Below are 14,970 nucleotides of genomic sequence, written 5' to 3' on the forward strand. Positions count from 1 at the left end.
AATAACGAATCCGCTTCAACCGCACTATGCTTTTTAACGTGCAATTCTGCATGAGCACTCGCGTGCACTCTCGCGTTTTTCTCTTTCACATTATTTTACTTCGCAATTGTTTGAGAATTATATTTGAAAAATTACAAAGACCAAAACTCGCAAGCATTGATCGGTATAATAGCTAAAAACGAAAACGAACCAATATCCTAAACTCATTCTTCTATATTATTTAATCTTTAAAAAACTTTACATTTTGAAATTAAATTAAACTTTAAACTTGAAAGGTTTATCGTAATAATAATCTAAAAAATTTGAAAAAATTGACCAACAACATTGTATTTTACATTTATTTTTTAAGCTCTTGTAAATGAATTATGAAACATTGTGGCATATTAAACTTAATTTACAAACAAAAATTGCGTTGTCAGATTTGAGTTATTTTTTTATCGGCACTTATGTCGACCAGTTAATCGAAACGGTGAAGGAACTTCTAAGCAAAAAATTCACTGGGAATTCACTGGAATAACCATTCAGATCAGATGGGTGAAATGATCGAGCGAATTGTATCTATATTCCCCAGATAAAGATGCGCGCATCTTTCCCGCGTGTATTTCTACCGATCTTCTCCGGCGACATGGCACTCTTGCCAATTCGAGCAAGATTTCGTATTCCTCGCGGACCGTCGACGGCGTCGGGAAGCGCGCGTAACAGCTCCCCGAGGAGCCCGTTGTCCTTTGTCGAACGGATTCACCGTGGATTCGCATCAGACGACGCGTATCGTCGGCAGGCCTCGCCGGAGTCGAGACGCTCCATTGCCGATTGCCAGCATCCCGTGTAAGAATGCGTAGTGTAACTTACGCGAAAATAAAAAGGAAAGGACGTGGAAAACGCTCAGGTCTCAATGGAGAACCCGTTTCACTCTCGCGCGTAAACGTTGCGAAAAGAACGCAGCAATGAGGATCCATGCGAAAACTTTCCCACGTTCGGCTGTGACTCTTGAAAACGTCCCCCCTCGCGTTTATGGCGAAAAATGTAAGATCTGAATGTGTTACATATATTGTAAATGTTGCATGTATTACAGAGTAGTATTGTTATATGAGCTCATTATGTATATAAATAAAAAAAGGCAAGCAATAAAAAATCTAGACTGTAGAAAAAGATAAACGAATGGAATATCAAAAAGACAAGTTTTTTATTACATTTGTTAACTTTTAATATCTATTTTCAACGTTCGACTAATTTACTGCTCATTTCTAAAAAATTGTTCTTATCTAGAAAGTGTCAACTAAATCTTATATGTTAAATTGTATTATTTTATAATAAATTAATCTTAAATAAATTTGATTTTTTCTTTGTCGCAACCAGTCATATTGTGCAAATTTTTTGACATTTTTTATTTTTGAGCTGTCGGTTGCTATATTCTGATTCACATTCGGGCCCTTCGAGTCTTTTTATACTATCAAATCAACGTCAGCCTAACCTAACCTCTTCGGTCGTAAAAAGAAAGCCGACCGTAGAACGGTGACAATGACACCCTCCTCAACGTGCGTTAATGTTATGGAGGTCGTAAAAACAGTCGTGTGACAACACAGTATCGCGTCGAGTGACCCGTCGGCATTAGGCGGCGCAACAGTACGTGTTTCTATTGACTTCCATCCGAGAAAATCGTCCCCGCGAACTAACGGAGGTTCCTTCCGGGCGAAAATGTGAAAAAACCCTGGACGCTGGAAAAGTTCACCTCGTAAAAAGGAGGAAACATCTGCGGTAAACAGCCATTCGGTCGTCGCCACTGAAAACGTACGGCTGCCGTTAGCAAAAAGATGAAAAAAAAGGGAGGAGTGGACGTGTCGCTTAAATGAAATACTGTAAACTCGAAAACCGCGCGGTGTATTATGGCAGCGGTTCACTCCGCAAAATAACGTAGATCCAGGTTTTCATAAACAACGAACCTTCCAGTCGGACATGTGTGTGCAAGAGTCAACGTAGCTTTTTACAATTTATATAAAATCTTCAGAATTCATTCGCCGCTCTCTCTCTCTCTCTCTTTCTCCCTCTCTCTCTCTCTCTCTCTCTCTCTCTCTCTCTCTCTCTCTCTCTCTCTCTCTCTCGAAATAGAAACTTTACATAATTTGACGCGCGAGATTCTTTACGTAAAATCTCTTTATATCAATGTTGCTCTTTGAAAATGTTACACGGTTACTTTTAGTCATTGCGAGATGGACGAAAGAAAAGAAGAGAAACGTATGAGAGATACATTGTTGCGCTAGTTTGGTCACGTAGCTCAAACAGTTCGTCGTTCGCTATCGAAAAACGGTGCCAAGGTTTTATTTTATCGGTGCGAAAAATTTCGCTGTCAATATATAAACTTCAAAGACACAAACTAGCCAAAACTACAAAAAAAATTAAATCCATTCAAACGACAGGTCCATCGGCGACAGATCAAATAAAGGTGGTTTAAACAACTACTTTGACCCTTAGATAAAATTAGTTTTCGCGTCAACGCGCTTTGAATAAATGCATAATGAAAAGTGAAAATGCATCAAACGCATCTCGTCGAACTGCTCTCAATTGCAGCGGAGCAGCGCAGGCGGAGTCACCTGGCTGATAGAAAAATTTTATAATAATAGCTCCAATCTCTGCCGCCAGTATCGTCACGGTGAAAGCAATCGCCAATAAAAAATAATAATAATAATAAAACGCGAACAAAGAGCTTAAGCTGGATAGCCGCATGTAAATTTTTCAGTATTGCGTTTTACCGACAAGGAACAAGGAATGCGCCTCGGGCGGCAGATTCTTGTGGCTTTAATTTTTCTTTACTGAGCATAGACACGGCTACGAGTTTCCCATAAATTGCATACGTCTATTGTTTGCGTGGAGTTGAGATAGATTTGTTCGTCGTCAATTGGCACCCTATAGTAACGTAAAATAAATGGTCGTGATAAACAAATTTATTGTAATGAATTTTCTTAGTTTTATATATTACGCTAATTATATTTTATATTATTTTATATTATCTTATATGTAAGTATTATACTCGAGCATTATTTTTATTAAAATACTGGCGCACTCTGGTCTAGTATTTTTATTAAAATACTAAAGACATAGACAGTAAATTGCTACCATAAAATTTTTATGATACTAAAAATTATTTACAACGTGATTTTTTTCTGTGCATCTTCGCAAAATAACTATACCAAAACGTACCCATACTTCGCGAAGAATTAAAGCCGCTTTATTTAATTAATTTTTGGGTTGTAGCACTTTTGGGTCTCGTAAAGCATATGACACCTTTTGTAAATATATTTCAAACATAGAGGAGGCCCACACTATAGGGCATCCTAGAAACATCCCATCTCAATCTCTTCCATGAATATCTAATAAACGGATAATTAATCATCCCAGCTAGAGAGAGAACAGGACTTAATCACACCCCCATTAATATTCCGTGTTTATCCTTCAACGTACGAATCAACACTCGACATATGAAAATATTATACTCCAAGATATATCCCACCAGATATCCTTCGTACGGCAATATTTGTGGATGAATTACATTCTCATTCGTTAGCTAAACGATTGTAATAAAAAAGAAAGGCAAGATATAGCAGACGAGACGCGCCGTGAAAAGAACGATGAGAACGTGGAATGCGTTCGACAGTGAACGATCCTCGCCAGCGTCACGCAATCTTCTTACATCTTTATAGCAAGTCGCGACAGAGAAGAGAACTAATATACGTTTACATCAATTAGCCCGCGTCCGCGCATAAATCCGTCGCTTTATGTCCTCGCGACGCTTATCTTTGCGGCGCGGCGCGGAGACGCGAACGTTAATCGCGTCCCTTAAAAATACGTGACTCTGCATTCGTTGCGTTTCATTAAGCCGCGCCCCGTTTAATTATCCGCGCCTCCATCGCGTATTATGCGCTTCATTATTGTCCCGTTTGTTACGCGGTTCCCCCGTGTTGCGCGCTTTCGTTCCGCGAGCGCGGAAATCGCTCTTCGACGCGACGCGACGCGCAAAACGAAAGAGGGAAAAAAGTAAGAGCGAGATAAAATGGGAAGAGAAATTAAAAGCGAGCGTAATCCGCCGCGGCTACGCGGGAAGAACGCGGACTCATTTATATTATACACGCGGTTTAAGCCGCAGCTGCACTCTATATACCTTCGCGTAATGAGAAGTCGCCCTTTCGGATCTCTTTAATCGCGACCACCCCTCTACCGCATGAAGTTTTGATGCATCGTAGAAGAGAGATCATAATTGCATTTCGACACGTAACCGAGAATCGCGAACGATACCCCGCCCTCTCCGTGAGCGAATCCCGAAGCTCGAGGAGCACCTACGCAAATTTAATTAAGGAGGTTCGATGGCTTCATCGGGGAGAGTAGTGGGACGCGGGGGTTCTTGAAACAGCGCACTTAGCGTTTGAAGTATAATATAGTGGGAATGAAGGGAATTGCTCTGATTGGTCGCCGCGTGTATAGTGCGTGCTGCTGTTCACGTCGTCACGACCGTGGCAGTCTAGCAGACGAAAAATTAAGCAATTTATGCTTTAATAATTAATTTTTCTACGAAATGTGCGGTAACCTTCCCCTTTCTTTCGCTCATTTATTTGTAAATTATTAAGTTACATGTGCATATTTTTTTTCCTTATCATTTGCATTTTTTCTTGCACTTATTTCATTCTGAAGGTATATGCAATATGTCATTTCCCATAAGAACCGATGTTAAAAATGCAGCCAGTTTCATGAAATTTTAATATGTTGTTCTGGAATGCAAAATAGAATTATGTGAATTTTTTGGGAATTTTTCACCGTCCCGTTTTGAAAAAAATCTAATCTAAAAATTGTACTTTTTAAATTTTTGGAGTAGATTTTTTCAAAAGGGGACGGTGAAAAATTCTCAAAAAATTCACATAATTCTATTTTGCATTCCAAAACAACATATTAAAATTTCATGAAACTCTCTGAATTTTGTTGCAGCCATCGAACCTCCTTAAACGCTTGGTGCGAGAGCTCGCGAACCATTTCTTCGCGTTGAGAGACGTGTCAAGAAACGCTAGGCCAATATTTACAACGGAGACGATAACACCGATAATCCGTTGCTACTCCGCGCGGAAACGAGGAACGTGATTCTTCCGTATAAATTTAATTACGGAATTAGGATCCATATTATCAAAGCAATTTGAAAACTTGTGAATGTATGTATATGAATGCATTTAAACGCAAAGAAGGGGAATGAATTAAATACATTTATATATGGATTCTATGGACTTTTGGAGAACAATTTTCAAAAACTATCTTATCTGTTCTTAAAAAAAGTACATAATATCTAAGTTTATCTATCTTTAAAAATAATGTGTTTATACACTAACATTGGAAATTAGATCACATTTTTTCTTATTTAAATACTATTTTCCGATATATTAGGAAATACAAGTTGCCAGAGTTCTTGTAAGAAATTTGTCACTCGAGACAATTCGATTCGATTTCAAATCGATAGATTCACGCAAGAATCATCATGAAAAAACAAACTTTCTTCATTTTAACATTGCACATTCGTAGTTTCAAGAATTGTTATAATAATTTTAAAATTTTCGACAAATCAATATCATGTTCGAGAAGATAGCAGACTAATTAATACAAAAAGATTTCCGTGTGCACTCCAGATTAACGATCGTCAGTTATAACTGTACAAAGTGACACGCACAGACCGGTTCTGCATGTTATGACGTCGCAAAGCGATCTTTCGGTGGCTGAAATCGTCGCAAAGTTCTGGAGTCTGCAGATTGAGACGGTTTCTACGAGTATCAGCTGCCATGTGTTGTTGCCGGCTAGAGAAAACCTTGTAAGCTTCACAATTCAATATTTTCTTTTTTTTTCAAATCAATTACCGCTTGCATACTAAACTAATAAACTTGGCTAATCCAATATTAATCTAATTTCTAAATTTAATCTCGCGATAGTCATGTATTAATATATTAACCTTCTAACAAGTGAAAGACATGACTATCGTGAGATTAAATATCGTGAGATTAAGTCGTGAGATATCGTGAAAAAAAAGAGAATATATGCAATTGTTGCTTTTATATATCCTATAATATAATAATATAATATATTTGTTGCCTCGATAACAAATTTTTATTTTGTCTAATCCGAGACAATTTTATTATATTGTAGACTTTTTGTGTTTAATTTGGCACTGACAATGATGACGTCGCACATTGTTCTATCAAAGACGGCAAACTCGGATATTGCTGAAATTTTGCATCGGCCTATTAGGAGTTTAACATTTCCAAAAAACAGTAATATGGGTGTGAGTATGTGTAAAATATTATTAACATTTTATAGCAATAAATTGTGCTAGTCGCGATATTATTATGCGCACGAGTGTTCTTATCTCTTAATATATTTTAATTATTTTGTTAAATATAAATTTTTTTTAACATTTTTTATTATTTGTTGGAATCTTGATTTTGAGAGAAAGGGTAAGATCTTGTTTTCTTATAAAACATCTCTCAATCCCAATGTCCCCCATGCAGAAATAATAATCGCGCGGCGATTATGCGATTAACGTTTCTTGCAGATCTTCGTCGCTATCGCGGTACCACTCGAGAATCCTCTGAATTCGATCTCGCTATCGTATTTCTTCGAGGCTAACTACGCTTTACCGCCGAACATAACGTACCTCGAGCCCTGGACGGAGGTAAAAAGGAGGAAGCGGAATATCGAGAGAACCACAATCTATCGAGTTCTGGAAAGTAAATTCGAGAGGCAAGTTTGCAAACAAATAACTGCGCGTTATGAGAACGCGGTCTTTCTAATTCACTGATATAATCCTCTCGCGTTGCCTCTTACGGCATTAATATTCTATCCGATCCAAAATCTTGGAATCGACCGATCTATAATAATGTCGTACGATATTCATGCTTTCTCGAACTAAAAAGATCCAATTCAACTGTCTATCGTTAAATAGTAACAAAGTTATAAAAATGATAAAAAAATTCTTCTTGTAATTCTTGGTCATTGTAAACCTTTGTCGTTTCTATATTTCCTTTCTTTCGCTCTCTGATCGCGTTTGACTTCCTTTCCCGATGTTCGACGTCCGGTACCTACTAATGCTTCGACAAAATAGATAAAACTAGTCATTGTTGAATCAGAATACCGTAAACGACCCGATTGGCATGCATGACGCGATAAAACCGATCGCTACCGTCGATTATCGCCCCCCGAATCGGCGTTGATCGCGGGAAAAGTTTCGCCGAGACGCTAGACGTAGCGGCAGCGAACAGTATAGGGAAATCAGGGGAGAGATTCGAGGCGAAATGCACTCCCGGCTCCATTTTACGAGCATTCGGGGCGTCTGGGAATTGCGTTACATTGTCTGGCGCATGCAGGTATACATAGGTATACCTACGAATTACGTATGCGCACGAGCCTTCAATCCGGTATTTAGAGAATCGTAAAGCGCAAAGTAAACAGCAGTTGTTGCCGCATCGCGATCTTCTCTCGTACCACCTCAAATCTCCCTCGGATTCCTCGCCTCGCGTCGTGACTGTCGTGAGAGCTCTCCTTGATTTTTCTCCATCGCCGTAGCTCCGGATATTCCGGAAGGGAGTGTCTGCTGAGAGCAATCTGCGAGACCTCGGAGTTCCCGCTCCGACACAACGGGTTGATCGGCGACATCATGCACGTAATCTTCACGTAAGTTCTATACCGTTGATATTAACGATAACGGCCAAAACTTTATGATACATTCATGATATCATTTAGCTCGAGTCCCAATGCATTCGCTATTCAGAAGAGAGCTCATACATTAAACGATTTATACACAATGTCGTTTTCAGAAATAAAATATGTAAATCTTGATTATAAATTCGCTGTTGAATCTCCTTCCTCGCGCGTTGCACGGTATTGTTCGGCGTATAAAACAGGCCAAAGAATGCATTCTCTCTTTCTGTAAAAAAAAATAGAGGAGAAAGGAGGAATATATGAGGGCCGCTTGCGGGCCTCTTTTTTCAGCCGGAAACGCGGTGTTCCAAGGCGCTGCAAATTGGAGTAGATACGCGCCGTAGAAAAGCAAATTTGGCTTTCTCGCAGTAACCCCCGCCCACCCTATAGAGACGTGCTTCCACTCGACTCGGCTTCGACCCTTCTCGCGGAATAAGCTCTCCAGGAACGTATGAATAAAGGACACGGACCCGCGGGCGAAAACGACATTGTCGACGTCGCATACCGCGGGGAACGAACACGAAGTGCTCCTATATGTGCCTTGCACAATCGCATATAATGCGTTGATGAATCGCGCACCGCGTCTATATGAAACGACGTGTGAGCTCTTCTACTTTCGGGTCCTACGTGCGTTTGTCGTATTATATGTAAATTGGCACACGTTTCGCTTTGCGAAACGAAACGCATGAAAACTAGCTTTACTCGCTGAAAGACGCTTAACTATCTTCTCGCGGAACATTCCGCGGTTGAGGCCCTTCGATTCGTCAGACATTTTTTAAACAGTTCTCCATTCTAGCTATTAGAGCGAGTTCCGCTAACGACCCTTCTCGCATCTGGGACGGAAAATGCGGGCGCGCGAAGTACACAAACGACGGAAAAGAACGGTCGTCTCTTTAAGATTTTTGTATCCCGACACGCAACTCCGCGCATCGTCGCGTCGCGTCCCGACGATGATAACGACAATGCGCGGCTTTCCGTCTCCCTCCCTCGTTCCCTCGCGCAAGAACGAAGGGAACAAAAAAAACACAAAGGAAGCTCGTTTCGCGTCTTCGTTCTTAGCGCCACGCTGCCTAAAGTTGATGCATTATTACACCCGGCTCGGATGCATCCTCATCTCTTTTTGACTGCCAGAAGAAATGTGAAATTACGAGGGGATTCCGTGTCTCTTTTTGCGAAGTGTTACAGTCTCAGGGGAGATTCTTCCTGGCGAACCGCCGATCGCCACAAAGTCACGGGAAACCACGTTAGAAACGGGATAAGAGAAACAACGGCGAGATTCGAGAAATAGTCCGCCACACATCGACATCTATAATAATATCTCAATACAATATCAATATAACAACGGTAAACGTTTCTGTTATTAAAATTTCCCCGTACGTAGCAGTTTTGAAAAAAAGATTCGGCAGACGCTTATATACACCGCGCTTTTTCATTGTTTTCTTCGTCGCGCAAGAAATGCCGAATAAACTCCATTCAGTCTTACGAGATAACGAAGTCGCAAAGTTACGCGTGTATTTAAATTTTAATAAAAACCAGTAATAAACTTTTCGAAACGCCCGGCACTCATCCAGCGGACGGAGGTCGGAAAACGCGCGGTGCGCGCGATACCGCTCGTTTGGATATTCCATGATGTGTCCTGGGACTCACTCCCGCGCGAGTCCGAAAAAAAACTCGCGAAACATCACCGTGAAGGGAATATTTTTCATTCGGTTCGTTTTCAGCACGCAGGATATTCAAGATTTATCGCCTCTCATCGAGAAGGGGGACCCTCGCGTACACCCTCGGAGAGAGACAAGGGATTGCGAGAGGCGGAAATCGGCGGAAGGGCGCGGTGGGCGGATGGGAGGAGGGAGAAAAAAAATAGAGAACGAGAACGAAATAAAACTCCAATAAACCGATCGTATCGCTGCGCTGTAACAAAAGACGATATAAAAATTGGGCCGGCGCGAAATCGGTTTTTCTCGAAATGACGATTATCATGCAGGCAGCAGGATGCAGAATGCCGGGGTTGTTTTTGCCGTCGCGACTGCCGCGACTGCGTTTCGAGCGAAAAATGTCGACGGAAAATGAAGATCACTCGTGTGATTACGAAAAAAAAAACTCGTACAGTTCCTTCAGGTTATTGTTCGCGGATATGCGGATGTTATCAGACGTGCACATTCGCGGTGGAAGCTTTCTAATTTCTCTGAATGTTGGAATGCCAAAAGATCATATCGTGGTTTTCAGCGGAATCAAGATACACACGGTGAAACACTTCAAAAAAATGTAAATCCTCAGACAAGATTCTCTAAAACCTTCGCGAGCGTTTGGAGTATGCGACATTACAAATTAACAAAATCGCAATAAATGTCCCCATCGCACCTTTTCTTATAACAATCTTTGTGTCACATCCTTGAATAAAAAAAAGAAATCCCTTTAACGCTGAAAATGTTATACGTAAATAAATGCTCACGTAAGTACCACGAGACGACATTGTTACGATTTAATTATATTAGAGAATTCTGCTTTCAGTCCGAGTACTTCGAGACACGAGGGATTGCCGCGAGATGTTGTCGAGGCCGAACTGGTTGGCCGCAATGAAAGCTGCTCCAAGTACCAACCGCAGTGCCCACTGGGACTCTTCGACTTGATTGGAGTCCTCGCGTGATCCCGGAAAAATCGTCACAAGTTTACCGTGCCACTTTCGCAAAGCAAACAATCTAATTGCGCCTCCATTGGAAACATAGTCTTGGTGCCTATTGGAAATCTCGGCGATTCACAGAGTTATTCTACGTTGGATGGAAACATGGTCGAGAACTCTGATGACATCGAACAACAACAAAATTGAGAATTTAACGAAAGGAAACGTTTCTGGATGCACGTGTATTTCAACGTGCACATATGTATGTACTGTAAATATCATGTAAAAAGCAATTGTGTTAAAACATAAACCGTTTTTTTTAATAAAATATTGCTCATATTAACTTCTTTCTTATTTTAATATATGTGATGATAACTTCTTTTTTCCTTTAAAATTTTCAATTAATCTTCAAATTTATATATGTATATGTGATATCCGGTGATATCGCTATTATACCTACGCTACGTTGACAAGTTTGCAGTAAAATCTTTATATAGTCTTCTTTATAAACTTCCACATTCCCGCGTCAAAGATTTTTCACTGCGTGTATCCTTTTACTTGTTCGCGAAGTTATTAGATCATCAAAACTCCGCGCTGAACGGAAACCGTTATTTTGCTCTCACGCGATGATATAGCAAAGAGTTCTACGGATATATCCGCCGTTTATTCATATAGTTTATTACCTAAGAACCTTCCGCACGGAAGCGCGGAAACGGAGAAACGACGAGTATTATCGAATTATCGCGAGGGAACGTATTTATATACTTGCTCGTAATTGCCGTATGATCGTAAATCCCAAATGGACGAAGGATAAGAGTTATTGCCACATTTCTCCAGCTTAGCTTCCGTATTTGCTTCTAAACGAGGCGGCGTTAGAGTTAATTCAGTGCAGGCTGGGAAAAAAATCTCGCTGAGAAAGAATTATATATTTATACCGAGATAATAATATCGTCACAACTAATACACACACACACACGCGAGCGATTAAAATGAATAAAATAAAATAAATTATACTATGTCCTGTAATATTTGCTGTAATATTTGTAATATTAACTATTGCTAAAGTTATCTTTAAGATATATCAGATATAGATTGAAAAAGTTATCATCTATAAAATCATAAACTTAAGAATATACAGAAACAGGCGAGTTTCTTAAAGATTTAAAATATTAAAAATGTTGCATCTTTCTCGTTTGTTTTCTCGCATTATCTAAGCACGCAACATGCAATACAGCCCATAGTCATTAGAATTGTATAGGTCAGAAAACGTTTGCGATAAGCGATTTTCAGGTCAAAATGTTTTTAAATTTTCTATTCCCCCGGATTATATCTCGGGGGAGTTCATGAGAAAACCGCGTATCGGCCGACGAAAAAGTTTCGCGACAATAATTCAAGCGGTAACTCGCGCGAGAAATAAAATTCCACAAGGAAATTCGTCGAAAGTCCGAGCCGCGCTGTAAAATTTCCGACTTTATACCCGAAGTTTCCAAAAATACACTAAATTTTACAATCGCTATAGATAAAGAAGCCCGAGGATTTCTGACACCTATGAAAAGCAAAGCCGGAGCATTTCGTAGCGTCGAGTTCGCGAAAACTTCGACTGTCTCGCATAAGAAATTTAAAAGCAATACGCTCGCCCGCGCGTGAATTGTTTACAGGCAACCACATTCTTTGTCAGTACCCTGTCAATTTTCCTACGTTACGAAATTAGGTAACAAAATTGTTGGCGCAATCCACAATGCAATGTTCAATCTTCTCTCGCGTAGATAGATGTGTGGCAACGTACATAAAATATATATTATATATACTTAATCCTCAAATGATCACCGATGATCTGAGATACGTTTTTTCGGTTGGGAAAGAGAGCAGTGTAATTTTTGTTACTCCTCAGTGATATGGAATATACTTGGCTTATACGCTTTCGCCAAATCAGTTATACGAAAACTGGTTTTTATAACGCGCATTCGCACCGGATGAGACGGCGAAAGTATTCAAGTCGCGTGAAAATAGGGTTGCTCCTCATCCGCATGGATGCGCCTCTAGAAAATTCCCTACGCGTGCAACGCACTTGAGAAAAACTTCGCATCTTCTCAAAAGTTATGAAGTCGTAAATGTTAAACTCGCATGGAAAAATAACATCTCCAAACATTCTTCCATTTCCTCAACATATTTCCCACCCTCGTCAGATATTATGTATGTATAGCAAAAAAGATGCGCAACGACAATATAACGATAACGAAACTGTCGTTAAGAGTTACAGAATGGGCCCACTGTGGTCTCACGCGGAAAATTTCAAGCGAGCCCTCCGCCGAGCGCTAATCAAATCGTTAAATTTTGTTTGAGCGGTTCGCGGTGTGCATAAACCGAGGACGATAATTCGGAATTAATCTCTTCTGATTCAATAGTTGTCACGAATCTCTGCTCGCTCTATTGGCGATGATTCCATTTCACATCGATTCTTTACATTTCAACCGCGTGTATCAGCGACGCAACCTTATTTGTATAACAGTGCTGATAAGAATTGAGTTGCTTTCCGGGCAAAACTCGAATATTCGTTGTCGGATAAAAACACGCGACGTTATTTTTGAACATTTTGTCGACCTCACGTTACGGGGGTTATTAAAAATTATCCGTGTGAGATATCTTTAGAGATGTTTACGACACTCTCTCGATATCTTATTACTTTCGATATTGAATGCTGTATCAATATTTTAGCATCAGTTAGACGTACCTAAGCTAAGAGGAAACTGAGAGTAAGGTATCGAATGAAAGGTCGAGAGCATTTTCGTTTGGCCACAAAACCTTTGCTGGGAAAAATTTATTCCGTATATACGTCAAACGAGACGTCAAAGAACACGCGATCGTACGGGATAAGAATGAAGCAAATACTCTTGACAAAAGATAAAAGCAAGATATATGTTTTAAAGAAAAGGCATGAAGTTTGTTCGTGTATCTATTCAGAGAAGTGGATCATCGCTACTGGTTTTGCTATATGCTAAGCTAAAAAAGACCCGTCTCGACATATCATTGTGTTACGTCGAAGCCGCAAGCAATAAAATTTGGTTTCCGCAGTTTCCGAGATACGACACGGTTTATTAGCATTTTAAGACGTTTCCCGGATGAATTATGGACCTTTCGATAGCGAAATACGTACATACATCACGCTCGAAACTATCCTCTCGTGTCCGGAATGATCGGTTGGAAAGAAAAAAGAAGAAATACGAGGCACCGCTTTTCGCGCCAGCGGCGAAGTATGCTAAATAATCTTGACGGATGACTCATGTGAATGTGATACGCGACAGATCGCCGTTGTGCACGCGGCTGATAGTCGCTTGGTTTCACATACTCATCTATATGTATGTATACATGTATATTCTACATAAGGAGACACTGACGTCCCACAGGATAACCCATCCTGTGAAGCAATAGAGCAAATGTTCCGTCATCGCCCCGCACGATGAATGATGTTTGGTGAGACAAATGGGGTGCCCCTAAGAGCAATAGCGTCGCGGATAGGAAATGTCCGCGCGTCTTCGTCTGTCCCGTATACTATGTCCCGGAGCGATTTCGGTAGTTCGGTCATTTAAAACATAGCATCGACAGCTAATTGAAAAACTTGTAAAATGGCGTAGCGCGCAATGTAAATAAAGAGTAACGTGGCGCTAGGTAGAAGTATGTCCGGCAATACGATCGGGAGAGAGCAGCCCCTGATAATTGATTGCCGAGTAATTAATAAATCCTTGGCGGTTGGCACGTTATTGTGTCGTTGGCATCTGGCCCAATGTTTAGTCTGACACTGTTTGTGTGAATATATCTGGCGGTCGACGCTTATGTCAAAAAGGAGCTTCCATGCCACTCATGCAGAATTGCAGATTACGTTATGATAAATTATTTATATAAGAAAAATGTACGTGAATGTGTGTGTTTTAGAGAGGCAAATTCAGTGTGTTGTTCGCGGAAAATGACATTCGCGAGCTTTGTTATTTATTCCCATTGGTGACATCGGAGAATGTCCGTCTTTCTAATATAAATATTAGTAATTAATTAATGTTTGAAATTCGTTTTATATTAAATATGTTGTCCCCGTTTTTTTTTTATCCGTCAGATAAACACACGTTAGTCGATGTTTTTCCTTCTACGGAAGCAACGGGAAGAGTGACAAATGAAGGGGAAATTGGATTGAGTTTGCGGAAAGGGCGTCTCGGTCCTTAAGTATCGTCGACAATGGAGCAAGAAGTCTTCCCCTTTTAAGCCAAATTCACGTTTTCACCACACAGTTATACAAAATAGCAAAAGCAATTTGCGTCGCAGGCAGTTTGTTAATATGACAATATGTTGTAATAACTGAAAAGTAAAGAAAACGCGAAGAAAAATACTCGATCGACTATATATTTCTTTCTTAGAATAAATCGTTAGATTGGATAACAAAATATCGCGATATTAAATCAGAGTCAATCAGAGAGAATCAAACAAGTTGACGCACTCGTTTGACAAAAATCGTTGCCTTTTCATTTCATTAAAATAAATAGGGTTTCAGATTAAATCAATTTCGTAACAAATAAAAAAAAAGTATCAATTGTTTCTCATAAATACTTTACGGATTGCGGCGAATTAATTTCGTTCTTCATTTC

At 40.0% G+C, this 14,970-nt stretch overlaps 1 protein-coding gene across 2 annotated transcripts; it reads left to right on the forward strand.

Annotated features, from left to right (window-relative positions):
* The first annotated feature begins 5,411 nt into the window (after window positions 1-5,411).
* On the forward strand, window positions 5,412-10,670 carry LOC143900347 (uncharacterized). Of its 2 annotated transcripts, XM_077411578.1 has the most exons (5): window positions 5,720-5,836; window positions 6,169-6,304; window positions 6,575-6,762; window positions 7,585-7,692; window positions 10,231-10,670. In XM_077411578.1, exons 1-5 carry the CDS (start codon window positions 5,808-5,810, stop codon window positions 10,364-10,366), a joined length of 597 nt encoding a protein of 198 aa, XP_077267704.1. In that variant the 5' UTR covers window positions 5,720-5,807; the 3' UTR covers window positions 10,367-10,670. The 2 variants fall into 2 exon arrangements, with proteins under 2 accessions (XP_077267713.1, XP_077267704.1); XM_077411587.1 differs by lacking the exon at window positions 6,169-6,304 and having other exon boundaries at window positions 5,412-5,836.
* The last annotated feature ends 4,300 nt before the right edge of the window (window positions 10,671-14,970 follow it).

The sequence above is a fragment of the Temnothorax americanus genome, unplaced genomic scaffold (genome assembly GCF_048541705.1).
Source record: "Temnothorax americanus isolate GAGA-0224 unplaced genomic scaffold, ASM4854170v1 Scaffold10, whole genome shotgun sequence".
NCBI lineage: Eukaryota > Metazoa > Arthropoda > Insecta > Hymenoptera > Formicidae > Temnothorax > Temnothorax americanus.